Below are 26,746 nucleotides of genomic sequence, written 5' to 3' on the forward strand. Positions count from 1 at the left end.
AGAATGCTCATCAGTGAGCAATGGGCGCGTTGCCGACAAGGGTCATCATAAGCGGGACAGGGAGGAGTCGAAGAAGGAATCATCGTGTATGGTGTGTGTATGGAGTGGATGAATGATGTGTCTGGAGATTGATGAGCGGCGTCAGGCGAAAATACGAAGGCGAAGAAAAGAAAAAAAAAACTTGACATTTGCCGCTACGAGGCAGGCACGACAAGTATTCGGCAAGTCAAAATGACGGAGATAAAAAGGCAGACTTTGTGCTTGACACACGCGACAAACTTTGAGTTACGCCTTCTGCCAAGAGTCGCTTTTATGTCATGGAAACTTTCATCAGTATCTACAAAACAAGTATTACCAAGACTACATATGAAAACGTAGATGAAAGCCGGAATGTCACGTCTCTCTCTCCCTCTCATCCTCGACAATGGCTGCCACGAGATCGAGTGAGATCGAGTCTCAGACGATTACAAGCTCCATGAGATCGGTGATTCCGCAGAACAGTTCGGTGGAGGTGAGGTTGATCTGAGCAGGGAGCATGGACGCCTTGATCACCGCCCGCGCTAACTCGTGCCGCTTGCATCAAACATGCGGCTGCAGTTACTAGGACGAGGATACCTCGTACAGCCCTCTGGATGGCCCCCATGGCATCTGGGAGTCGTTGGCTCCCGCTTGCTTTGTTCTCGGTATGCCTTTCCTCCAGCCCGGCATATGAGCGGCGGCGCCGTTTGCCATCCGCGCGGTCTTTTTCATGGAAATCTTCTTCGAACCAAGCATCAGAACTAAGAGCAACCGTGTGATCGCTTACAAGGGAACGAAAATAAAATTGGGGAATGGAAAACTCGGCGCGTTGAATTTGTGGTTGAGGTCGCGAGGTGGTTTTTAAGTTTTGTCTACCAATCGAGATGCTGCATTCCCCCACGTGCAGTCAAAGGCTGCGAGTGACTGGCCGACGAGGCCTGGACCTGCGCCGATCAAGCTCATGCCCGATTGGGAGTGGCGTCTCGCTAGGTGGAGATGGCCCGTAATTTCGCATACACAATATTCATTGTTACATGACATTTCGACAACAACACATTCAGTACATCACCAGACTTGCCTGTGTAGGTAAGTACCTATTAGGTAGAGCTTATGATAGGAGTTGGTGGTCTCGGGATCTTCTATGTTCTTTGAAATCTCACTGTATTAATTTTAGGTGACGAAAAGGGCTGTGGATAGATGGAGCACATTGACGGCTCTGGTCAAAACCGAAGACAACGTCGGTGTTTAGATCGGACTATGTTGCAAACCATCGAGGATGCAAGAGACAGGATCTATCCTTCGCCATCTGAGTACATGAAGCCGACGGATTTGTAAACTAACATATGACGTTCCTGAAACGAGAGCACCAGGATGACTGCGGCCGCGGGAGTAGTCGTCTTCAAGCAATGGTGAATAGGTCGTATATGGCAAGACAAACATGGTATTACCAGGAGTGTTCAACCAGTGTGCGCAAGTACATAATTGTACATCTTGAACCAGCAAACTGTTCGGTTCGACCCGTATCCCGCAAAGACAAAGCGATTTCGCCCTAGCAATCGCAAGGGTTACCATGTGCCAGCTGAGAAGTTTACCCATTGTAAGGTTCTCAAGTGCTCGGATCTGCCACCGTCACTGAAAGAAGGAACTATTCTTTCAGTAGAAAAACAACATTCGTACTGATGTTGTTGTGGAGATTGACCACTGCTTGTGTTGATTGCATCCTGAAGCGTCACTTACCTACGAGTACGAGTAGGAGAGAGCAGTTCACACGACTAGCCTGCGGATCAGTGCCTGATCCTGGCACCTCTCCACCACTGCTGGGATCGTTCCCGCCACTGAGATTCCCCCATTTCTTCACGAGCAGGGCCATTTCGCGTACTCCATCCTCCTGCCGCAGTGTAACTTCAACTTGACGTTGCAGACCCATCAGCGATAGTTGCTTTTCCCGGGTGCCCCTTGATCCCGTCTGCCACTGCCACAGAAGGAAAGCAAGACATGGATGGGTATGAGTGCGGTTCAGCAACCCGTCCAGGCTATGGAGGCCAGCTGCGCAGAGCAGGACTGCTACCTTCTGTATCTTCGTCGTGGCCACACCTGGAACTGCTCGTCGTCGACACCTCGCAATGTATGGTCTTGTGCGCGAGAACCGTCCTGGACAGGGTCAATACTATGTGACAAAAGCAAGGTTCACGGTGGTAGAACATCTATGGAGTCCTGAATTGCAGATACCTTGCATGAATCGAATGCAGCGTTCCGATACATCTCATGGCTGTCCTCAAAACGCGCCGCGCCGCTGTTTTCCCACGCATATCTATTCCTCCTGAGCCTTCGAGGTGGTTTACTTCTTGACATAACGGTTCTCTTACGCTCATGGTTCCAGCTTCCTAGCTTCACTGATCCACTTCCTCTCGACTTGGAGTCCGGAACTCATTTGACGCAGACCAATTGACGAAGGCATGGGTCGAGTGAGCTCAGATCGAAAAGAGGGAACTGTCAATACGTCGGACTAGTTGAGTCTAATGCGCTGCGAGGCATAGACACTTACAAGTGTTTGAAGTCCATTGAATCCGTCGCCTCCATACATCTGCTGATGGTCAAGGCGGTGCTGTGGCGAGCAGCTTGTGGAAGGTTGACACGATGTGTCGATACAATGAGGCTGAACGTTGTCTGAAGCCACAGCAAAGGACTACATTGGCATTAGCACGCAGAGAGGTTTGTGGATGAATTATCGCCACTCACTTGCTCAGATGTATCCGCGGAGCCAGGTCCTCCAAGGCCGTACTAATGTCACAGTTAACTCGACCCGAGATTTGATTGACAGAGGATCGGACAAAAGGAGGGAGACCGTCCAAGTTGCTTGATGGTAGTTTAAGTTCGAAGGGCCAGCGCAGCCGAGTTGAAATGAAAACCGCAACGCATCCCGTCTGCAGAAGCTACGACTCTCAAGCACTTACGTCGACCGTATGTTGAGATGCCTGCAGAGTCACATAACGTTGACAAAGAGGTGCCAACATGCTTCTCGTTATTAGTATATTGTATGGAGTTCACCAGCGCAGTTCTTCATGTGGTCGTTTGACCCTCATTGCGAAGAAGGCTATAGAATTGGATTGACCACATCTTTACAACAATCCTGAGGAGGGAGCTTCAGAATTAACAGGTGCCAATAAAACATGCGAGTATGTAGGTATAGCAACAAAGGTTCTCTGGTTCCTGGAGAATTACTGGTATTGTACTGTGAATACTCCGTATCGTTACCCGGTACATGCCTTTCCTAAATCGAATTGGTCATGAAATGGTTCAGCTTGGCAGTAATGTAGCCAAGCAGCTTCAGCGGAACTTTGGGATCTTCGGATGCTCGTTAACCTCGATGTGCTTGCTGCACAATGCCATCTGCCCAGACCCAAACTCGCCTCCATGAGCCTTGGGATCCTGACACATGATCTATAAGTATTTGTGACATATCTGCCAATGCTGAGTGTGCACTTTGCCTTCGGTGCACGAGTAGACTTGCTCCCATGTAGGGTAGCCGCTTACCGCCATGGAGCCCGCTCCGAGGCTGCGCGCTCAAACATGTGTATGCGTCGTCAGCAGCGGACCATCACTCTTTCCGTATACGCCGACCAGCTTCTGATTCTTTATGAGGGCTTTTGGCCAGAGTGGACGCTCCAACTGTCTGAGTAACGATCATGACAAATGCGTGGCCTGATCTCGCATCTTCAATCTCGAGGGACCGGACTTGGCATCATCTACGAGTAGTAAGACTCGTAGATGCACGTTTCAGCCCAAGATCTGTGCTCAAAAGACGATCACGTGAAAGGCTGTAGAAGTCAGGTATCTGAATATTGTCGCTTCAGAGGCCAGTCTTGCCGATGGCCTTCCGCTTCTTTAAGTTCTGTTCTGTCGGCTGGGCCTTTGTGGTGTTTATGATACCAGTAATCTCGTGTAACAAGCGGCGTGTCTCCCAATCCCCATTCGCTGTCGGGAATACCTTAATCATTCGCATGTCTCCAACATTTTCTTAATAAAACTCTGGAGGGTAGGGTTCCACAGAGCTGCAGCAACTCTCTCCTTGTCTGCTAATTGTTTATTGACTTCATCCGCCGTTGAATGGGTACCCTCTTTGATCCTGACATCAACCCTAAATCTAGGAGGAAGGGACTCTTCCAGCCGGACCCGCACTCCCAGTCCTATCACAGTGGCCAAACTGCAATGCTGGATTGTGGGAGTGATCAAGACCGTGACTGTTTGGAGATTCGAGTTTGGCCGATTGGGAATGGTAGGTCTGATGGAAATATCGGGCAATGACACGACGGCCAGGGAGCCGAGCGTAATGGGATGTTCAGGATCAGACATGGTGGCTATCAGGTCATAGATCTCCTGGGTATCAATAGGCTCTTCTTCTGCATCGCTGTCGCTTGCCTCGATGAATGACGGACTAGCGGAACGTGTGAAAGGGTCGACAGCGAACGACGGCGCGGGATACGCAAAGGTAGAGTTACCGAAGGTATGGTCGTCCCTTGCTAATGCGCGCCGCTTTCGGGTCGGAAGATCTGAAGGGTTGAGAACCAGGGGATTCGCATTCTTTCCGTCTTCCATGGCGCGGATTTTGGCTAGGGTGATTTCTCAAAGGAAGGCTATCCGACTTGAAACGGAGAGAAATAGGTTACGAGTGCGCGTGGATCGTGTCGCAGTGGTCGGGAGATGGATTTTGCGCCTGAAATTGAAAAGAGGCGAAGACATCTTCTGGAAGTGTTGGAAAGAACAGTCACGTGGTCAAATCTTGGCAGTTGATCTTCGATTATTGTCTGGAATTTGGTTAGTCAGCTGCGGAGCACGCCTTCACCAGCACATTGTGGGACAGTGTCGATCATTCATTCTGTGGCCTGTCCACCGAAGAATACGCCTTGAACTGAAGCACTCAGTATCTACAGGTATCTTTGCCGCAGGTTCCCTTCGCACAGCCCACGGGCTAGAAGATGAGATCATGACCCGTGTCCAAACTTCCAGGTGTCATATTGACGTCTGCTGCCCTCCAAAAGCGAATAGCTTTTCGTTCTCTGGGCCCTGCACAGCTGATGCACTCCCCGCTTGTGATCCACCACATCCTCGCCTTCGATCGGCATTGTCTCAAGTGCTTCTGGAACCTTACTTCTTTCGGCCGTCAGCACTTTTCGCCTCAGTGGCAAAGAGCAGGATTTTTCATGGTGGAAGACACGCGAGTTGGGGTGAATAACTTTTAACGAGTGCGAGTCCAATGTCATCACATGCGTTTCCGGCGGGCCGCTGTCCGCCTTCCTGGTCGTGTGTCCTGATATACCCGCTTTGATTATGTGCAGAACACGTATTCGCACACATTCCGCTGGAAGTTCAGGCATTACGCCCTTGAGGGTAGTTGGTATATCTGGTTAGATCGATGAAACAACGAGGCTTTCTGTCGATTATAAAACAATTAGGAGCTCTGATTAAGTGCAGAGACCGGCTCGCACTGGTGGTGCGGTCCTCTGATAATCCTGTCCTCTTAACGCCACGAGCCTGTGCTGGCAAGACAGATGGGGTACTCCAGGCAACCATAGCATCACAGAGTATGTTTTGCTCCCGGAAGAATACCTACTGGTAACAGGTCCAGCTGCAGGGCTGTATCTACAATCTTTACCGAGTACTTGCTCTTAACAGCTCGAAACGGCCGATCGTGGCGCAGACAAGAAACCATTGTTTGCGCCTCGGGAAGAACCCACCATCTGGTAGAGAATGGAATTTTTGAGGCCTTACTGCACAATGGAAACCACTATGGCGCTGTCTCTGACGTTAGGTCTTCGAGTCGTGGCATCAGGCTGTCCAGGGGAAAGCCTGTCTGATCTGCGACAATAACTGTCCAGTCCATCATGGATCAGGGAGTAGCGTAACGCTGAACCCCCTGAGCCTTGGGATCAAGGAATTTAAGGAGCAGCTTTAGGCATGTGCAGTCATCCTTGTATCGCGCAAGCCGTAACAGTGATGGTGCCCCCTTGCACACCCGCACAGCCATATTCCTTGTAGAGTTTTGCTTCGCGAGTTTTCTTTTCTTTTTATTCTTTTTTCTTCTGAAACAAAACTGGTGGTCTTATTCGCCGTGGAACTCTCGCAAAATCTCCATACTCTGGTGCGCAGTTCAATGCCTCCGGGTGCCCGAGGTGCTGTTGATGGAGAACGTGGGACATTGCTGGCACAAATAGCATGTACCCTCCGAAGCGAAAGGTAGAGATGATGATCGAAGTGTCGGTGACTTGTAGACGTGTAGACTGACTCTCCACTGGTCGGTGGCCACAGGCTCGTAGGGCGGCGAGCCCGAGGGCACAGAGTTTGGTCAAGCCGGCAGTCCTGACGTTGCATTTAGGGCTGACGGCGCCTCCAGCCCCTCAAGACAGGAGGCCAGAGGCAAAATGGCGAACAGATGATGGGTGGGTGAGCAGGGACACCAGGGAGAGAGCTGGTGAAAGCTGGCTGGGTAAGCAGCTCAACAATGATTCCTCGTCCGTTCCCTGACGCTCCGTATCACCGCCCACCACTCACCACTCACCATTCACTACACAGGAGCATTCGTCCTTGCAATAGTGGTTGACCACTCCCCAAACTTGGGACTGCAATTCCCCTTCCTTATTTTGTATCTTAAAACGTCGCCCCTATAGGATCAGATCCTGGCGTAGATCTGCCCTCCAACCCTTCCGGTGGCATTTTCGTGACCACAACCAAGGACAAGAACTCGGATGCGAATAGGCTGTGGCTGTTCCCACAAACTGGCGGCATACGAACACCATTCCTACCCACTCCACGGCCGCTGACTTCTTAGGCGAACAAGTCTTGTACCTCGTACGTTGTTCTTGTCGCATGTGCAAAGAGGGCCGTGTCCTGTCAACGCGCTCCGCCCGCTACCGTCGGAACCATCCTCCCTGCCTTGAGACTCGAACATGGCCCAGGCATCTTCACGCCTGATGCCTCGAACTTGGTGAAGTTTTTGCCTCTGCCAACGTTCTTGTGGCTGACCACAAACCCGACTCTGCCTAACCTGTGCATTCAAAACGCTTCAAAGTGCCCCAACGTGCCGAGGTCGAAGTGTTTCGAGGTTGCGCTACACAAAAAGAGTCCCATCATCCATCATCCAAATCTGCCCATTTAGCACGCGCTCACCCTTTGGCCTCTTCCCATCTCCGTTCAACCTCACCACGCGCCTCTTTTGCGGCAGCCCTCTCCTTTGCGTACGTTCTTATATGCGCGCAATCCGGCTGCCCGCTTATTCACGAGTTAGTCATTGATTCGACACTGGACCATCTCACCACGGCCACAACTCCTCGATCGAGGCACCCGCCGTTCTCGCACTTACCCAATGTGGTGTCAGTCCGAGTGGATGAGATGCCACTATGCAGAGCTATTCTCTGTCATCCGCGCCTCCTCCCGGCCCCAAGAACTACGTCTTTGTCGATGAGCATAACCGACATAAGCGACTCAAGGTAATGAGAGCCTGTGAAGGATGTCGTCGACGGAAGATCAAGTGCGACTCTGCCACAACCAACACATGGCCTTGCGCCGCCTGTGTTCGGCTGAAACTTCAATGCATCCCTCCGGCGGGAGGATTGGACGGTGATTCAGGAGATATTGGGCCGGGGAGTGCTGCCGAAGAGACGGGCGGACCGCCTTCATACTCAGCCGCATTAGTCGCACCTGGCCAACAACAAGTCCAGAGCTATGCGCCCTCAGCCCCAGCCTTCCAACTCAACCAAGGAAACCCATACTCATACGATGCATACGTGACCAATCACCAGAAGCCGTTGTTTCAAGCCAACGAAAAGACCTACGACAGCTTTTACCCCGACTCCCATCAAATCTCCGGGACGCTACACGACACCTTCCAGAATGCTTCTCAAACGTATGCGCAGACCCAATATGACGAGACACCTTTCAGGCAAGAGCGCGCTGGGTCTTCCCCGATCGACCAATTCACTGCCGAAGATCTCATGGAACACCTTGGGCAGCTCAAGATTGGTGAAAGCGGAGTCGCTCCCTATATTCGATCAGAAAAAAGCAGCAAAGAACTGGACCTCCCCATTCAGGAACCTGAACCTGAACCACGAATTGCTGCTGCCTTTAGCACCGATGCAGGCTCTCAAATCAGGATCCCTCCGGCCCTGATGCCGTCGCACGAGGACGCGATGCAAGCCTTTGAGACGTATTTCAACAACGTCCACCCATACTTGCCAGTGCTGAACAGACAACAATTCTACAATCAGTGGCACAATGACCAGTCATCCATCTCACCTCTTATCCTGGAAGCCGTTTTTGCCAATGCTGGTCGCCTGTCAGATGATCCAGCGCAAGGCGCACAGTGGCTTGCTTTGGCCAATAGTAAGTACGATACACCCTTTTGGCTGTGCGCTGCTAACAAGCGGGAGAACACGAACCGTTCTTTCTGGACAGTCCACGGTTGAGCAATCTTCAGGCCTTGTTACTTTTGCTAAAAGCGCGAGAGAGTGCCCCCAAAAGAGGTTACTACTATCGTTCATGGATGACTTGTAAAACGGCAATCACGATGGCAAAAGATCTCGAATTACATCTACACTATGAAATCCATTCCTCGGGGGAGTCATGTGGTTCCGACCCGACTGAGTGCCTGACAAAGACTCGAATCTGGCAGACACTTCTGGTTTGCGAGACCATGGTAGGAGGTCCGCAAGGTGAATATTGCTCTTCTTGCCGTAGAGTGACTGTGTTGACTGACATATATCCAGGACGAACCGATTTCGGTGTAGACCCGAATTCTATTGATATTAGCGAAAGCCCGCCGGGCTCTGAAATGGACGACTACGAACGGACAATTTCGAGACAGTTTGCATACTTCGTTCGCAACGTCCGCAACATTCGTCTCATCACGGACGTCCACCGCAGACTGCAACGGAAGAAGGATTGGGCTCTGGACAAAGAATTCGTGGCATATAACGCTTCCTTTCAGAAATGGCCCGATGAGCTTCCACCGGACTTACAACTGCCACTTCCACCGACAGGCGAGACGCCTAACGTGACTTCCCATTTTCTGGGAAACATGCACTCTCATTATCATCTGGCCATCGTGATGCTCCATCGGCCACAGCTGTCAGCGTCTCAGTCGTTTGCTGCTGATAGTCAGTGGCGACACCATATGAGTGTCTGCTACAACTCGGCCAAGATCCTTTGTCGACTACAGGAAGGAATTCTAGCCAACTTCGATTTGACGGGGTTGTTGGTGATGCAAAGGGGGATCAATTTCACCATCTATGCCATCCTAACCTGTATCATGATTCACCTGGTTGCGCTTTCCTCCCCGGATCCAGAGTTCAACTTTGAAGCAAAGGACTACTTTGTACGACAAATGAGGATCCTTGAGCGGTGTATCTCTGCCTGGCCAATGCCAGAAACAGAGGCTCAGATCAATGCTCTTCGAGCCGCATTTTCAGCCGACGTCAACAAGCCCTTTGAACTCAAGGAGTCGTTTCCTCATGGAACACCGTCTGAGAATTCTCGCCCGTCTCCTATTTCTCCACCGTCGTACGATCGACATCAGCTACCGCTGCAGTCACAGGGTCAGAAACTTGTCGACCTTCAACAGTCGCAACAGCAGCAAGCACAGCCTGGTCCGTACGGGGCACAACATCTAAGCCAGATGACACGACAGACCCCATACCTCTCCACGCCGCCTATTTCGGTTTATGCCGCTGATTCCAAACCTCCGACACCCTTGTATGGCCAGAACTACGAACTGGAACAGACACCCTTTTCAAGCATCCCAAGTTCCGCGGGTGGTTACTACCAGCAGCCGACGTCGGCGACCGAAATTCAGTGGAATCCGACCCCGATCATTGACCAATTTGACACGGCGTTCGCTATTCCCGCGTCGGCGCTTGCTCCTCCACCGTCCCTGTACGGGGGCAGCGGTGCATCCCCTCCAGGGAACATGCAATCCATGCAAGCGAGCTTTACCTCGACCAGCTCCCCCACCTACGGAGCGGCTTCGCTGCCGAGCTATACCCCTCAGCAGCAACAGCCCCAACAACACTACTTTGCCGCACAGCAGTCGCAGTCATATCAGAATGCGTCACCGCAAATGGTGTCAGACTCCCAGCTGCCCATGTCCGCCGGAACCGCGTACGCTACAACCGGAGTGGGAGGCGCGGCTATGCTCGTGACCCCTCAACAGTGGCAGCAGAGTGTTGCTAATGTGATTGATGCAGGCAGGTTGAAGAGGAGGTGGGATTACACTCATTAGTATTTTGGGTTCTTTTGCCTCTAGTTGGTTTATGAACTATCAATCACAAGAACGCGAAGGTTGATCTGCATGGTGCCTCACCATTACAGCAAGGGCGCGTTCACACAATGATAGTATCCCCAGCAGGCCACAAACTTTGAAGGACAGCCTGGGGATACTGCTTGGTTCGCGCAGACTCGCCTTCGATCCTGTGCCCGCGCACATTCCCGTATCCGCATGTGCCCAACTTCCCCAGGCTCAGCTTGGACGGGTGCGCAGGAAAGGGTTCTGCATGTGCTCCATAGTGGAGAGGGTGATCGATCACTTACCACGCGCAAAGGAGCAATCGTAGAATGGGCATCAGCGACAATAACAGCGCGCGAAACAAAACGAAGACAACACCATGGTCAATGGCCACGCGTGTTTCACCACATGGGCAGAAAGCTCCTGGGCGAGGAACTGAGAGAGAGAGAGAAAGGGCCAGGGTGCCCTGAACATGGGCAATGGCAACGACTTATGATGATAAGACGGGATTGACTGACTGCCTGGGCAGATATGCTGCAATTCTTGCAGTCTTACGATAGATTGATCAGGATGGATACCTATGCATGCATACATGTGCCAGTCTCGGAGATATATCTACGAGAAGGGACCGGAAGTCAGAAGGAAAGCCCTTTTTTGGAGCAGGTAATCTCTGCTCTAGGTCATGTGTAGACCGGATTGGAAAGATGTTGATGACGATGATGACAATAGGCGAGAGTGTCTACGGCCGGTTTGCACGATTCTATGAATCGCAAAATATCCTCTCTTGGCTTTCTATGTGATTTTGCTCTTGCCTCTATTCTGCCCCTCCCAGAGTCCGGTTCATGCTCGTCATCGCATTGAGGCAGAGACGCCTGAGACTGCTTGAAGATCCCTCTCGCGCGCGCTCAAGTCTTGCCTTCCCTTCCCAAGGTATCTAGGGGCATGGTGTGAGGGATCAAAAATGTGTGCCTCCGCTACCGAGCGAAGGCCCGTTCGCTCAGGCTAGCAGGCCCTACCACAACCCATTGTATCCCCTTTATTAGAGACCACTTTCCACACTGTCGGGCGCTGTCATAAGGCATTGGATACACCCCGGTGGTGGGAAATCAAATTCCATGACAGAGCATGTATCTTAAGCCAGCCCGAGGAGGAATAATGCCGCTTTTCGCAGACAGTTCCTGCTTGATTGACGGGCTGTGTTTGATAGGCGACACGGCTGATATTCCAACCCATCTCTTGAACCTTCGTTGTGTGGCTTCTGCTTGCACGTGTGCCGAAGTATTTGTGAAATCGCTCATCGCCTTGTCAACCATTGGCCCAAACTCCTGTCCCACGCTTCAATCCTGATAGGCATCTCCATCTGCCAAAAGGGGTTCTTGCACACGTAGTCGGCGTACCGCTCGTAGATGCCCTTCATGAGAACGTCCGTGTTGGGCATGCTCGGGTCGGTGAAGAGTAGAAACTTTGTCCCGCTCAGCGTCTGGAAGACCGTGAGGCGGAAGAATGAGGATTCGAGGGACTCGATGCCCGACGGCGGCACGGTCGGGTCTGGGTACGTCCAGTTCCTCCCTGACGGTGCGGTGCCCGAGGAGGACGTCACGGGGAGCTTGGGGGTGAGGGAGCGCGTGATTGCGTGCACGCCGTGGAACGTGCCGGCCAGCACGAGGTAGTCGTTCGTGGTGAGCGTCGAGGTGCCTGGTAGTCCCAGCGTGCCCACCGTCTGCGCTTGACTCTGGCCCGTTAGGCTGCCGGCGCTGGTGCCCGGGGTCGTGGTCGGGAAGGTGCGGTGATAGATGAGCGAGCCGGCTTTGGAGATGATGAGGAGGGCGAAGACGGGCCTGCGCGCGCAAATATTGAATTTAACCAAGGATGGCCAAAAAAAAAAAACTCCATGGACCTCAGAGGCATTGAATGGGGGAGGAGGAGAAAGAAGACGATCGAGATACATTTCCACACCGCGCCTCGACACCAGGTTGAACTTACATTGTGACTCTGTGAAGAAGTGGAACGAGCAGATGGGAGGAAAGGTCTGCTCTCAAGGGTATGGCATCTCCGCTGTCGCCATCGCTCACCCGGTCACTGCATCAGGTACAGTGGTGGCCATGGAAGGGGGCAGTCAAGTGAGAACGAGTAGCGAAGATGTGTGCAACATTCTGTGGGGGTCTGGGGGCGATCATCGCTTCCCCGCTTACACCCTTCCATCTAAATCAATGCTCGACGGTCGTCCCAGATGTATTCATAGACGTCTATTATTGAATCTACGAGGATATCGGAGCGACTGAAGATCTGACCAAGCCCCAGATCTCGCACTGTTGGTCGTGCCTGCAAGTAACACGCAGGCAGAAAGCGCTGGCCATAGTCTGTCTCGCCAAGGCTATCTGCACGTATAAATCGTGACAGATTGCGGCTCAAAACAAGTATCATAAGTGCGTCTTCTACTTCAAGGCCTTGCTCGGCCAGGATGGTCGAGAGGCACTCTATCGCGTCTCTTGGCTCCCAATGGCTAAACCACTCTCAACACATTCTCATCTTGTCCTCCCTCTTCTCGACCTCCGTCGGCCACTGTGTCAGCTCGTCTGGCTCCCTCCTTGGGTCGGTAGAGGTTGTGCCAGACATAGTATACCTCGTTCGCACAGTCAGCGCTCCGTCTCTAATTACCACTCCTTAATGTCAGGATGGGGATTAAGCTCTTCGACCACCGCCTGGAGCTTCTCCTGCGAGGCCGTATCGTCCCGGCGCATAGTGAAAAGGTCGTCGTCCACCATCAACGTTGGTAGGAGCTCGGTCAGGTGAGGGCCGCGTCTCTGTCTTCCACTATACTATCCTCCCGTATAAGGATGGTTGATGTATGTCGGTGCATCTGCATCTGGCGCCTGAGAGGACCCCCCTTCGCCTTCCTCAAATCCACGTCACTGGCTGTCATCCATCACCCTCCTGTATCTTGCTGCTCTGGAGCGTCAACAGTGTCTGCTCCTATGTCACAACCACGCCTCCATCCATGCCCTATCGATCTTCGACTCGTTTCCCTACAGAAGGGTTAGTGAGCTAGGCAAAGCATCTCTGAGAAACCTGAAATCTTTGAGATCATCGCACGAGGAGCTCATACTGTTATTCCCTCAATACAGTGGTCGAGCGGAATCCAGAAGTGTAGCCATTCCTAGTGCAGTAGGCGAATGTAGGATAAAGTCGCAGATGGCAGTCCAGCTCAAGAACTCCACACGGAGGACGCCAAGGCTGCGCAGGGGCGGTGGGGGCGGCTCTCTTGCTGCTTGACGCGTTGGCGGCTGCGCCTGCGTCTGTGCCTGCATCAACCTTCAGGTTCCGCCAGCAAGAGTGATTCTAGCTTCCAGATCACTTCATTCCAACTTCCTCCGTCCACACCCTCTTCTAGTTCCTCACAGTCCACTCTCACTCTGAAACTCAAGTGGCTTTTTTGTCAACTCCCAGTTCAACCAGGAATCATTGACGTAATTGTGAAGTTCCGGTTCACACAACACCGCCAATATGGTGCTCGAGGCGACCATGATCGTTGTTGACAATAGCGAGGCCAGCAGAAATGGCGACTATCTGTATGTGAGGACCAGAAGTCATATACGAGTAGCTACTTATTATCCGCCAGACCCAATCGATTCTCAGCACAGTCCGAAGTCGTTTCACTCATTTTCAACGCAAAGACCTCCTCAAATCCTGAATCCGCGGTCGGCATTATGTCCATGGCTGGGACGGGTCCCAAGGTCCTTACAACCCCCACGAACAACATTGGCGCCGTCCTGGCTGGCCTACACGAGACCAAGATTAAGGGCCACATAAGGTTAGGCACGGCTATCAGCGTGGCAATGCTGGCCCTCCATCACAGAGCAAACAAATCCCAACGACAGCGGATCGTCGTTTTGATATGTAGCGAACTGGATCCGAAATTCGGGGACAAGAACGACACAGAAAAGGAATTGATCAAGCTGGCCAAGAAGTGCAAGAAGAACAACGTCTCGGTCGATTTTGTGGCCTTTGGCGATGCCGTTGAATCAAGTACGAAATCAATACTAGAGAAATTTGTGGAAGCCGTAGGTGGCTCGTCGGGAGAAGGAAATTACCTTGCCGTCATCCCACCGGGACCGGGTTTGCTTAGCGACAGCCTCATCACTACGCCTATCGTCAGCATGGGTGGAGATATGGGAGCTGGAGCTGGTGGTATGGAAGGGATTGAGACTGGCGGTGGCGCTGGTCGATTCGATGAATTTGGTATCGATGCAGCGGCAGACCCAGAACTCGCCATGGCTTTGCGAATGAGTATGGAAGAAGAACAGCATCGTCTGGAAAGAGAGCGTATAGCACGTGAGGAGGAAGAGAGACGGAACGCAGATAGGATGGAGACCATCACTGAAGAAGGCCAGGTTCAGCAGCAGGGCACAAACGGGGAAAGTCAGGACGGCGCTGGGTCCAAACAACCGCGGGTAGAGGATGATAAGCAGGAGTGATAACCGTCGACTTTGTATTTGTATTTGGGGAACATGGAATAAACCGTGCAACATTTATGGTCTGCTTGACAGATCGGAGGAAATACCACTGAAGGTGTCAAGCTATTCTGAGGGACTTTTGTCTACCCAGCACACTGTTCTGGCGAGATTCTTTATGGTTTTCCATCATTTCCTCTGGCCAATATTGATCCGAGACACGAATTATATCCTATTCCATCCGGAACCAACCCCTGCGGAGTTCCAACGGTCTCGCGTCTCCTTGATTCGGCGCTTGCAAAGCAATGTAGATAGATGAGCCGTACGTGGAAAAGCGAATACCATCCACCCTGGTGACCATGATGGGGGTTGGAAGTGACACCATACATAAACTGCCCCTTCTGTGTGCGCAGGAGACGATCCCCGTAGAGGATACTTCGGCACGACAGGACTTTCCGTAACGTGATGTTGAGTCTGACCTACGTCGCAAGTGATCCATTCTGACGATTGCTGGATCGGTTGGTTGATGAAGAGTCCCCCAAACCACTGCATTCTTTTTTCGCAAAGAAAATCTCCATGCGGCGTGCAGGTGTTGTCGGCCAGTATTTCCGCACGACATCCCATCCTGGATTACCTCTACCAGGACAGGATTTAAGGGCGCATTGTTCTCCGTGCGAAAGGGGTATGCGACGCGGATTGTTGGGTATTGTCGTTACGCAACACGCGCGCTCTCTCCACGTTTGTGCGTGTGGTGTGGTGTGGTGTGTATTATGCATGATCGGTATATCACCGTGCACCTGCGCCTCCTCCTCCTCCAGCACCACCACCCATGATCCTCTCCTCCCGACTCCTCACAATCCTGGCCTTGTCCCCAGGTAGCGGCTTGAGCTCGTCGTTCGGATCGATCGCCACCTGCGCCCCTGCGGCGGGGCCCACGTCGGCGCCAGATCCGCGCATGTTGCGTGCATCGCCGGCGGTGGTGGTGGTCGTCGTCATCCTCCCGTCCACGCCCACGCCCATGCTTGGCCCCGCGCCGCCGTTGCGGAACAGACCTTCGGGATCCTCGCCGGTCTTTAGGTACCTCGCGTAGGCGAGGCGGCGGAGGTACGCTTCCTCGAACGCGGCGATGTCTTCGTTGGTGACAGTCAGCGCGGTGGGTTTGCGCCGCAGCATGGTCGCTGTTTCGAGGATGTGATATATGTGATGGTGTGCGCGCGTACAAGAATGAGAGGGGACGGGTTCTTTGGGGGAACTGGTGGATATATCTTTATGGTACGGATGAAAACTGGATGAATAGTCGATCTGTCGAGAGGGTTTTGTTTTAGGGGGGGGTAAAATCGACCGTTTTGTGGCTGTCGCCTGCGACGATATTGAGGATAATGATATTGGTTAGATGTGGTCATGCACAAGTGGCGTTGTGTTCATCCCGCAATTGACTTCAAGGTTGTTTACTAGGTACCTAGCGAGTATTGTACTCGGTACTTGCCTGGTGGGTCCCCTGCAAACAACCCTAGGGGCCGGCCCGCCTAATCCCAACTCCATCTTCAGCGGATCTGGTCCAACCAACCAACCACACAAGTCTTGTCCCTACTTTGTATGTACCTAGGTACACCTGCTAATGCAACAACGCGCTCCCTGTCCACAGGCCCAGACAATACCAGTGCCCTACCCAGTCTACGACGACGATCACCACTCTCCCAATCCCGTCTCATTAAAAAATCACGCGTCATCCAAATGGCCCCGACTCGCGAGACCAGAATCCAACAGGCCATCACGGACTACCAGACGCGCAAGTATCCGTCGATCCGCGCGTGCGCGACCGCCAACGAGGTCAACTACGCGACGCTCAGCCGCCGACTGAAGGGCAGCACGCGGTCGGCCACGCTGTCGCACGAGCCGCAGCAGCTGCTGTCCAACGCGCAGGAGGTCACGCTGAAGGGGTGGATCTCCGACCTGGAGGCGCAGAGCGGCAAGACGGTCAGCTTCGACTCGGTGAATAAACTCGCCGGCATCCTGAGCACGACGACCGGAGGGTCCGGTCTGGTCGGTCATAACTGGCTGCCACGGTTTATCCAACGGCACCCGGACATTCGCTCAAAGGTCGGACCGAGAAAGACACCAAAGCAGTAAAGAAGAGGGCGGGAACCAGGAAAAAATAAAGTAAAAACCGATCAAAAGTGCACACGACACATTCACATTCACATTCACATTCATGGCCAGGGAACGGATATTTGTCTTTGTCTCCAACAAGATAACCCCACGCTCGCCCCCTTTCGATGATTGGAGCACGGTTCCACAACTCGCTCAGCTTTCTCGATCGATCATAAAGGGGTTTGCGCGTCCGAGGTGGAAAATGCACCAAATCGCCCGTTTTTTCACAGTCGAACACGGGCAATTGGGAGCTGCCAGGCTATCGAAACAGGACAGTACAGGTCAGGGCAAGGCAATCCAATGCCGACGAGTTATTCGCTTGTATGGAGAGAACACAAAGCAAGCTCCTTCCCGCTAGGCGACAACCACCACCACCACCACCACAATGATACCTAGAATGCTGGGGGCACTCAAGCATGTATACGCCCACAACGATAAGGGGGGATAATGGTACTTGGGGGGCATCTCGAGCTTGAAGATTCTGTGACGAGGGCGATTTTCTCGGTGAGACCGTGTAACATCAATGGTGGCTTATAAACTGGCCGCGATCACGATCCCCTGGTGGACCTGGACTCACTCTGGACTCGTGTAGTGGAAATGTTTGGCCAGACTGTGATGGTTCATGGGTTTGTTACAGCTGGAAAGCGGCCTATATGATGGTGTGGACAGCCTCGTTGATCCATATCGTTATGGACCAAGAGTCTCACGAATGCCACTAGCAATACGCAAAGCAAAAGAAGCAAGAGCAGGCCCAGAGTCGACATAACTAGTTCTCCATTATATTATTAAGTATTATATATCCAGGGGATTCAACCAGTGATTCGACACCTTGGTCTCCAACACAGCTGTTGCACTGTTGGCCGGACTCAATCTCCATGTCCCACGGCCTCGACGTCAAGTTCTTGCCGTCTTCTCCAGAAGATTGGGGCCAGACGCTTATTCCGCCTGTGCGATTGAGTTGCCTTTTCGTCTTCATCTTCGGTGTCGCTGAAGTTAGAGACATTCTCTATCGCGTGACGGTATTTTTGCCTGCGCTCTTCGAGCTCCATCGCCCTTTTCTGGACATCTTGCCTGTGGGCGTCCCTGACCTCTTGAACCGTCATGCCCTCAGTCAAATGCTTCGAGATGTCCTTCAAGCGTGGCTTGTGCATAAAATTCTTGAGTCTTTCGTGTCGCCATTTCTCCCTGGCCTTCTCCGCTGCACGTCTCTGTGCTTCTTTCTTGTTGGAGGCGTCGACCAAAAACTTGCCTCCTTCCTCCTTGCCCTTGGTGGCTTTCTGAGTAGCTGACAGTTGCTCGTCGGATTTCGCAGTTTTGAGTTGATCCTGATGCTTTTTGCGGTTGCGTGGATATTGAGGCAGGTCGAGGAACATGAGTTTGATCAGGTCGTAGAGGTTCAGCGCCACAAAGCCGAAGATCCATGTGAAGGCGAACAGAGGGAGAAGAAGTATGCCAAGGAGAAGCTTGCCCGCGATATTTCTGCGATCCTTCATTCCCACCACTCTCCAGGCGACGAGGACACGGCCGGAGGGATAACGCACAAACCAGTGTTTACACTTCTGTCCAACTTTTCGCCATTGGCTTTCCGAGTGCTCGGTAAAACCAGCCTCATCTGGTAGATCAAAAATCCACATTTTCCATTTTGCAATCTCCCTCATAAAGGTTCCAGCGTTGAGGACAAACGCAAGGGTGGCAATCAGTGCAATAATCGCAGCAGTCACAAACGAAACGGCGGTACTGTGTGAAGGGGCTCCGCCCATACTGAAAATGCTTGACGCGAAACTGAGAGGTAAGAAGACGACGGTGGCGTAGGTGAAGATGCGCACATCGTCCGCAGATCGATTCGACACTCGTGCTTCCTTGAGTTGCAAGTCGTCAATGAGCCACTCTCGGAGTTGTTTGATATGATTCAGTTTCGCCTCGACCTGATTCTTCAGAACAGCCATGTTTTGAACATTCGCTTTGGCTCGGCGACGCCAAATAGAGATCTCGAGGGCATACGCAGCTTCATCATCACGCGTCCAACGAGGCTGAACTTCGCGTGCATTTGCTCGGTTTTCCCACTTGTCGGCAACATTTCGCACCGCTTCTAGGTTCTCAAGAACGTGACGGAGAAATTTGACCGTTTCGCCATATCGGAAGTAGGTTGTCTTGTTCGTCTCGAAGGTCTCTCGAAAGGTGTCATAGGCAGTGGCAGTGTACCGTCCATTGCGCTGAGACCAGGTCAGCTTCGACATCAGGGTTATTTCAACGGACAGATACCGACATCTTCACCAAGGATACCGGAAACGACCCTCAAAATATTTTGTGTCTCCTCACATACAATCCTGGTCGCTCCCTCAAACCACCTTGCTTCCAAGATCTTTCGCTGGCTGTGTTCAGTGTCTCTATTCCCTTCTCCGGTAGGCCTCATTAGATTGAACGAGTTCACATCGGCAAACCATCGATCTTCAGTGTCACATTCTGGAAGATATACTGCGGCATAGCAGGTCCAGTATCGGTCATAAAGGTCACCATCAAATCGGAAAGAAATTGCGCATTTCTCGATACAATTTGTCTCGTCGCCCGGCAGTCGAAATGGCTTTCCCGAGAATATAGACTGACTGCGTGGATCTTGCTCGTCATCGGAATCATCATCATCAGTCGGAGCTGACCAGTCAGAAATGACTCTGTAGAAGCCAATGTGCAACTCGGTGATCCAGGCATTGATGGACTTGTGCGTCTGCGATGTCTCGTCAGAAATGAGCTTTACAGACCCTCCAGGGAAATGTCTGTACATCTTCACGGTGAAATACGTCTCGTGACTGGTGGCGCGCCAGGAAAGTCGCTATTGAGTATCGCTCTTTCTCTGGAACAGAAAGATAGAGCTTGCTTAAGCTGTCAGTAGAGCAACAGGGAGATGGCTCTCAGTGAGCAGCAGATCGGTGGCCGTACCGCTAATGAGAACCTTGGTCCACACTCGTATACGTATCTGGATGTCAGATGTCAATGTCAATCCCTAGGCTTGAAGCAGTTTCTCACAACTCACATCAGCCTTTTCTTCACGTCATTCTTGGTCCTAGTCCTGGATGTGCGCTCAAGAAGCTCCCAGGCGTTAGGGATGAATTCTTGAATCCGCGATTGACGCTTGCCGGCCCTGATCACGTCGACGACACTTCCAAGCCGTTCATTGTCAGCATCTCGAAAGAATTCGTCGCTGTCACGATCATATAACTCAATAGCTTCGTTGAAAACGGCATAGGGAAAATTGTCCTCGCCATGATTCAAGTCCCTGAGATTGTCCAATCCAGAGCGTACTGTTTCTTTGAGGTCATCTGGTATCCCATAATCCCCGCCCGACCTGTCTGCCAAACGCTCCTGTTTCGCGAAATACCTGTGAGTGTCAGTCGTCTCTCGGACTTCTCCAATGAAATTGTACAGTACCATGGAGGGTCAAACAACCATTCTGGTTCGCACACCTCAGTCAAGTCGACCACGTTGGCTCTGTCAACACTTGTAATGTTGTACAAGCCAGCCTTCGTCTTGGACCGGATGGCTTTGTAAGCCTTTTTCCAAAGTCTCTCGTCGAAGGTGACGCCATCTCTAGAACCGTCGGAGAGAGTGGGAATCTGCTTTGGGTAGAATGCAATCAGATTTCCATAAATTACCCTGAATAGGAAATAGGGCACCCCAAAACCGGCATTTGGAAGGTCCCCGTGCCTGCGCTGAGGCTTCTTGTCTTTTGGGTCTATCTCTTCAGCCATCAGTCCGCTGCGCAAGACACACCCCAGCAGAACAGTTATACACGTAGAAGCCATTGCTGCTGGGTCTTTCGATTTATCGAGTGAGATCTTGCTGTCAGAGGCCAAAATAAGGGCCAAGCTGTATCGGAGGGGTTTCCTCCAAAACGCCTCCAGTTGAAACTGTTGCGCCTCAACGGCATTCGACCACTCATCAAGTCGGTATGGAGGACGATCGGTATCAAAGAAACCGAGGTCGAACTTGGGGCAAAGTATCATGGATTCCGTATACCTGAAAGAAATCAGCTCAACATTCCAGGTCCATCGAGAATCAAATGACATATATACCAATTCCATCTCGGCCGCTCCTTAGCACAGCGCTTGATGGCCAGGAGTCTCTTCTTGTTATGTTTCACTTCTTCCACCAACGAACCGGAAATCGGTGTGTGATTCTTGAACTCGACAGATTGGATCGTCGTCTCAACAGAAAACCTCTCAATCTCGAAAGAGAAGCATTCCAAGATCTTCTCCCGAAGAGCAGAAGGGGCTAGCTCTTTCGCGAGACCCGTGCTTTCCAAACTGTCAATAAGCTCCTTTGTGATAGACCGTAGCGCAGTCCACATGGCAACGTCGCCACATGTTTGAGAATCAGTATTTTCTGTCTGAACTTCGTTTAGGATGCTGAAGACGGTATGAAGAGCCTGCCAATACTGAATAGATTCACACAGATCGTACTCGGGGATGGATACTTGCTCGTCCTCTCGGTAACTGGGGTCCCACCACGACACTTGTACAGTCTCTCGACCCGATTCCCAGAGGCCAGAGTTTTTGTTCCGGGTCTCGTGAAGTGCCTTCAGCCAAGGTAGAAGTCTGTTTTTGAGGGTGGTCAGAACAAAATATCGGCCCATCGGAAACTCCACATAGAAATCAAAAAGTTTCAAGAAGTTTGTAACGGTGTGAAGATGATCGTCCTCAGGAAGTTTCTTAGCACCTGAAGCGCTGTAAGTGTCGGTCCACAATCCACTCTCTGTCTTTTGGGCGACTTCAAAACACCTGAGCACCAGTGTCAGATAGGTCGAACGGACATGCTCCTACTTGAGTACGGAAATTTACCACGCTAGATGACCTTTGCAGATTCTCTCAATGCTTGAGAGTAGGGAAGCTTTCAGCAAGTCGTCAATGATGCCTTCTTGGCTCATAAGAAGCCGATGCATACACCCGAGAAAACGGAACTGATACCTGTGCAGTGGGATTAGAACCGATACAACCGACAGGAACGACCCTTACAGAGTGGCTGAAGGAAGCATGGACACATCTCGCAGGTCCTCAGTACAGAAGAAGTAAGCACAATCGCCGTCTCTTTTCCCAGGTACGCCAATGGGTACCACTGTTAAAATGTGCTGCAAGTATCGACGAAAAAGGAAATTGGTTCGCTGGTCTGGAAGATCCTGGATCCATCTTCCAGGGCAATTGTGACCCAAGTACTCATGGGCATTCACGTAGCCACAAGCTTCAAGAATTAGCAGATCCAGGGACAAGAGTTGCTTCACGATGCGGCTCACCTCGTCGAGTCTTGGGGTCTGCTCTTAACATTTTAAACTTGTCGGCAACAAGTGTCTTCATTTCTTGCTCATATGCTTCGCCCGCGTTTCCCCATAGAATGTCTGAGAAATCATCGGTTCTGGGAACATGATCCTCGAACCACCAGCACGACCTCCATTCAATCCCAAACAGACGATGAGAGTAAACGGGGTCGCCTCCAAGGTTGTGGAAGGGGACCTGAAACATGACGCGAGCCTCGCCTTCTGGAGAAAGTGATTGCTGGTCCTTGGGGCGATTTGCTCCCATCACGAGATCCTCCAATGTGCCATGCTGTAAATCTTCTCGTGCAGGGGCCACGTGGTATCCAGGAACTCCTTCTCGTAAGAGCTTGTTTGCCTGCTCACTATCGTCGTTGGCTTTAGCATTACCGTAGGCTGTCAGAAATGATTCCTCATGGCGGCGGTGCGACGCATAGAATTCATCACTTAGTGGCCTCATGATTTTCAAGTCATATACCTGGTCTCTTGTCCATCGTTCATAGTTAAAGTCATAAACAGCCGTCAGCTCTCGTTTCCCACTCGGGGCAACCTTGGTGGGCAGGAGATGATAAATGGCATTTGTTCGCTCGTCCTCTTTGTCCACTCTCAGCCTTGCGGGAGAAGGGGCAAGATTTGGTTCACTGCAAGACTCAAACAGATCTTTCGAAGTGACAGGTAAGAGTGTCACTGGATGTCCATGGTCCGTGTATAGGGAGGCGCTGAAATTGGCATAACCGCCAGCATTGCCGCAGAGGACAATACAGGTATTACCTGAGACGGATATCCCTCCCTGGAACTCCGTGGGGCTTCGGTATTGGGAATCTTGATAAAAGTCTCGCGGGTCATCCAGAGTAAAACTCAGGTCAAATACCAGATCTACCGTGGCTTCAGCGCTGCCTCTGTTAGAGAGCACACATTGATGCACAACTTTCCCATCCACAACGGCAAACACCATTTCGATTTCAATATCCTCTGCGGTGTATGAGAGCTTCGGCCACCTGTCATGGATGTACGAAACAGGGCGGAAATTTTTCTCAGGCAAGACCGATCGGTTATTCAGACGTAGCCCGATGCCTGGGCAGGAGCCTTGTATGATGTGGGCGAATTCGAAGATGTCCGAGTTGGGACGAACGTAGATTACTCCTCTCGGACCAAAATCCAGCATGCGCCTCACCTGAATGAGTTCTCCAAACTCGCTGATATACCCCACTGTGCCCTGTCCATCGCCGAAAGCGATGTCTGTCCTTATAGCAGGTTTTAAGTCTTGTGGCGGCTCGAGGACGCAGCCATGTCCAAGACTGCATTGTCTCGTTGAGGCGGTTGAAGGAGAGGAGTGGCTTGAAACTGAGCCTGCAAACACATCGCCCAATGAGCAGTGGGCGGAGAAGTCAAGAGGCGCGACCAACCTTGAAGTGTCCTCCCACTGTTCTGTGCATCCAATGTATCGTCCGTTGTTGCAGTCGACTCCGCTAGGGCACTGTTGAGCTGCAAGGACAACTTGCGACACCCTGGCACAAGGTATCTTGCAGAGGAGGGGTTGCCTTGGAGAGTGTCCTGCTCCGTGCCTTGATCGACGCGGTCGCCAGTCATTTTCCCAACGATACCATCGATGAGAAGTCTTTGACTGCGGCAGTTGGCCGACAGAAAGGCGAAGGGATCCCATCCGGACGAACTTCAGCTCCAGAACTCAGGCCTGCAGTAAGGCTGGCGCCAGTGAGCCTCAAGCGCGAGATGGCGGCTGAGGGGCAAGCAATCTGGCCGCCAATCACTACACATTTGCGTCGCTGCCCCATGACTGGTGTGAGAGGAGACGAGAGGCCGCAGAGATAGCGGCGCCAGCCTCTCTGAAATCGCTCGATGACTTACAGCTCTACGGCAGACTTGTGTCAAAGCGTTCAGGGGAGGTAGTAATTTGCGTAGTAGGGCAGACCCTGCAGAATGACTGAAGTTTATACTGAGTCCTACTGTACCTCGTACTCGGTACGGAAAGTGATTGCCTGCTCCTGGCGCCTGCTTGTGCGACACTGCGAGTAGCAACGTATGTACCTGGTCTCGGCGGCGCGGCTCTTCCCGCGGGGCATCACCACACCACAACTGCCTGGCAGGCCACACATCAATCTGGTGCCCACAATATCAAACCTTCAAAGTCATGGAGCCACACAAGTATCCGGCACGGTGCTGGTACTGTGGTCATTACATCTGACAGGCCTGCAGCATCTATCTGCCATCCACATCCTGACTTTTCCTGTTCCTTGTCATTTGTTCAACAAAACGCATCCTGCCAGGGTTTCATCAGATTGGTTGGAACTTACAGAACTGTGGTGCCTACTCATGCAGCCTATTTGAACCCTGCGCAGCCCTCAACACAAATCAGGCACTCGAACCCCTACAACGAAGAGCGATTAGACTGAGATGGATCATCATAAGCAGTCCATCCACCCGATCTCGCACTCTGATCTTCCATTCCTCTCCGACCTCGTCCACACCTGCAAACTCGCTCTCCCCATCAATCGCCTCTTATTCAAAGATTGGCCCAATGAGGGTGCTCAAAAACCGCTCTATGCAGCTGCTGTCGAAACAGCATTCCAAGGTGAATTTGTCGATTGTCTAAAATCAATCGACGAGAAGTCGGGGGATATTCTCGGATATCTTGCCTTGACTAGAAAACGGTCCTCTACCGGGAATACAAACAATCAGCCGCCCTCGGGTAAAGGCATCGGAAGTGAAAAGCCGCAGGATATACCTGAATTTTTCAACTCGGAGGTTCTCGAAGCAGTATCCGGGGCGGTGTCTGAGATCGCCCGAAGCGCGGTAGGATTCGATCACTTCGGTACAACGTCTTGTGGCCAACGATCTCCACCTATGCTGACCAAGAGGGAGCAGAGCTCTCATATATCTGCGTTAAGCCTTCGACCCGTCGGCAAGGGATAGGGTCACAACTGGTCCATGCCTGCCTCGAAAGAGCGAGGACTGAAGGTGTCCCACTCGTGGTCTGCTCTGAGCCCGCTGCGCACGAATTCTTTCTCAAGTTAGGCTTCACGGATACCACAAGCGTGGACATTGATTTGAGACAGTGGGCTCCAAAATACAGTGGTTTTGGCCTGTTTAGATTATTTGGAATGATTTGGTCTCCTTGACTTTTAGCCATTGACGCTGACCAGCAGCCAGCCAAATGCCACCATTCTGGGAAAAAGACAGAGCACTCGTATACTTTCCCCTGCTATGGTCAAAGTGCGAGACATGAAGCAAGTGCTCCTATCTCACTCATCGCTCCTTTAGTTTTCCTTGATGCTTGAGACAAACGCCATTGCGCACCGCTTATTCCGTCGATGTCCAACAGAGAAGATCGCCGTGGAAAATGACCGAACACTCCCTCACGCTCGATCTCCCAACACAGCCTGAATGAAGGGCAGAAATCCGCTTGGCCCAGAAGTTGCATCCTTCAAGTGCACGCAGGTATCCCCGCTGCGGGAGATGGCTTCTTTGACAATCTCCAGGCGTAGCTCGAGCTCCAAGCCCGCACCTACAAAGACATGCTGGATCGTGCGGGCCTCTTTGGCGGCTTGATCGAAGGCACTTTGTACGTCGTCCAAAGTAGTTCCTACATATACCCGCCTGTCAGACCCGGGAGATGGGTGGGCTTTCTCGTCGATGTTCGTCTGCAGGAGCCGGGCTCGCGCCTCGTCCAAAGCGTTGCCTTTGCGGGCGACGAGGAGGACGGTCAAGGTGGTGTCGAGGGTGGCCATTATTCCTATCCCCTTGTTTTGAAAACCCTGTATGTGGAGCAGATATGGGCTTTGATGCCTTTTTACAAAGAAAACCGCGATGATAACAATATGACGATGATAATATGATGATGATGAGACAAGTAAGCCACTTCAGATCGTGTCTGGTCGTTCCCTGGCAAGCATCCTCTAACATATTTTATCTTACCACCCGCATTCAAGCCCGTTCCATCGCTCTCTTTATATATACATACGTACACATACATATCCGAGTACGAGGTACCTATGTATGCGGTATGATGACCCGCTCCAGATGGACGAACGAACAAGGCTGGGCGCACTAAGGGGCGAGGAGGTGCGGCGAGGCAGACATGAGTGTGTGGGATATCGATCGGCACGGTCAATTCATTCCCCCACGCAGTTCCCCCCTACCTACTTAGAACCTCGTACTCGTATCATCACAGCCAGCCATAGTGGCCGGGCAGCTGAGGCTTAATAAGCCGAAAAGGTCGGGATCGGGTCAAGAACATGATTCCCGCCGAGTTGTTTTATCTCCTTGGGACTTTATACAGGTCACAGTTCAGCACTTCCCTCGCACTCAAAGGGGGTATCGGCTTTCATCTGGCCCTGAAGCCGAGTGAGTGGGTCTTCTTGCTTGCCTGTCAGGCCCATACACCTGTCTACCCCGGATCGTTGAATGATGTTTGGTTTCAAAGAAAAGTTTCATTATCTCATGTTCATTGGGGGAATTTCTTGATACAAAGCTGCAATATTCTCCATTAGGAGGACCCTGCCTCTCCCTGCCCACAGACCCAGTGTTCAGCAGTTG

General features: G+C 51.9%; 9 protein-coding genes across 9 annotated transcripts; 3 read left to right on the plus strand and 6 right to left on the minus strand.

Moving 5' to 3' along the window:
- Positions 1–4,011: 4,011 nt before the first annotated feature.
- On the minus strand, positions 4,012–4,614 carry Z517_03146 (uncharacterized protein; the record flags this gene model as incomplete). The annotated part of the gene is made up of 1 exon (XM_013432254.1): positions 4,012–4,614. The coding sequence occupies one exon, from the start codon at positions 4,612–4,614 to the stop codon at positions 4,012–4,014; it is 603 nt and encodes a 200-aa protein (XP_013287708.1).
- A 2,798-nt stretch (positions 4,615–7,412) lies between these two features.
- Z517_03147 (uncharacterized protein) lies at positions 7,413–10,288 on the plus strand (the record flags this gene model as incomplete). The annotated part of the gene is made up of 3 exons (XM_013432255.1): positions 7,413–8,394; positions 8,442–8,723; positions 8,778–10,288. The coding sequence occupies 3 exons, from the start codon at positions 7,413–7,415 to the stop codon at positions 10,286–10,288; spliced, it is 2,775 nt and encodes a 924-aa protein (XP_013287709.1).
- Positions 10,289–11,585: 1,297 nt separating this feature from the next.
- Z517_03148 (uncharacterized protein) lies at positions 11,586–12,395 on the minus strand (the record flags this gene model as incomplete). The annotated part of the gene is made up of 2 exons (XM_013432256.1): positions 11,586–12,129; positions 12,364–12,395. 2 exons carry the CDS (start codon positions 12,393–12,395, stop codon positions 11,586–11,588), a joined length of 576 nt encoding a protein of 191 aa, XP_013287710.1.
- A 1,400-nt stretch (positions 12,396–13,795) lies between these two features.
- On the plus strand, positions 13,796–14,766 carry Z517_03149 (uncharacterized protein; the record flags this gene model as incomplete). Its single annotated transcript, XM_013432257.1, has 2 exons — positions 13,796–13,860; positions 13,911–14,766. The coding sequence occupies 2 exons, from the start codon at positions 13,796–13,798 to the stop codon at positions 14,764–14,766; spliced, it is 921 nt and encodes a 306-aa protein (XP_013287711.1).
- Positions 14,767–15,528: 762 nt separating this feature from the next.
- Z517_03150 (uncharacterized protein) lies at positions 15,529–15,915 on the minus strand (the record flags this gene model as incomplete). Its single annotated transcript, XM_013432258.1, has 1 exon — positions 15,529–15,915. The coding sequence occupies one exon, from the start codon at positions 15,913–15,915 to the stop codon at positions 15,529–15,531; it is 387 nt and encodes a 128-aa protein (XP_013287712.1).
- A 1,844-nt stretch (positions 15,916–17,759) lies between these two features.
- On the minus strand, positions 17,760–19,672 carry Z517_03151 (uncharacterized protein; the record flags this gene model as incomplete). The annotated part of the gene is made up of 2 exons (XM_013432259.1): positions 17,760–19,106; positions 19,160–19,672. 2 exons carry the CDS (start codon positions 19,670–19,672, stop codon positions 17,760–17,762), a joined length of 1,860 nt encoding a protein of 619 aa, XP_013287713.1.
- Positions 19,673–19,917: 245 nt separating this feature from the next.
- On the minus strand, positions 19,918–23,782 carry Z517_03152 (uncharacterized protein; the record flags this gene model as incomplete). Its single annotated transcript, XM_013432260.1, has 7 exons — positions 19,918–20,266; positions 20,317–20,904; positions 20,961–21,665; positions 21,726–21,851; positions 21,900–22,122; positions 22,175–23,542; positions 23,599–23,782. The coding sequence occupies 7 exons, from the start codon at positions 23,780–23,782 to the stop codon at positions 19,918–19,920; spliced, it is 3,543 nt and encodes a 1,180-aa protein (XP_013287714.1).
- An 822-nt stretch (positions 23,783–24,604) lies between these two features.
- On the plus strand, positions 24,605–25,123 carry Z517_03153 (uncharacterized protein; the record flags this gene model as incomplete). The annotated part of the gene is made up of 1 exon (XM_013432261.1): positions 24,605–25,123. The coding sequence occupies one exon, from the start codon at positions 24,605–24,607 to the stop codon at positions 25,121–25,123; it is 519 nt and encodes a 172-aa protein (XP_013287715.1).
- Positions 25,124–25,566: 443 nt separating this feature from the next.
- Z517_03154 (uncharacterized protein) lies at positions 25,567–25,938 on the minus strand (the record flags this gene model as incomplete). Its single annotated transcript, XM_013432262.1, has 1 exon — positions 25,567–25,938. The coding sequence occupies one exon, from the start codon at positions 25,936–25,938 to the stop codon at positions 25,567–25,569; it is 372 nt and encodes a 123-aa protein (XP_013287716.1).
- Between the last annotated feature and the right edge of the window lie 808 nt (positions 25,939–26,746).

This window comes from Fonsecaea pedrosoi (assembly GCF_000835455.1).
Source record: "Fonsecaea pedrosoi CBS 271.37 unplaced genomic scaffold supercont1.2, whole genome shotgun sequence".
Classification (NCBI taxonomy): Eukaryota; Fungi; Ascomycota; class Eurotiomycetes; order Chaetothyriales; family Herpotrichiellaceae; genus Fonsecaea; species Fonsecaea pedrosoi.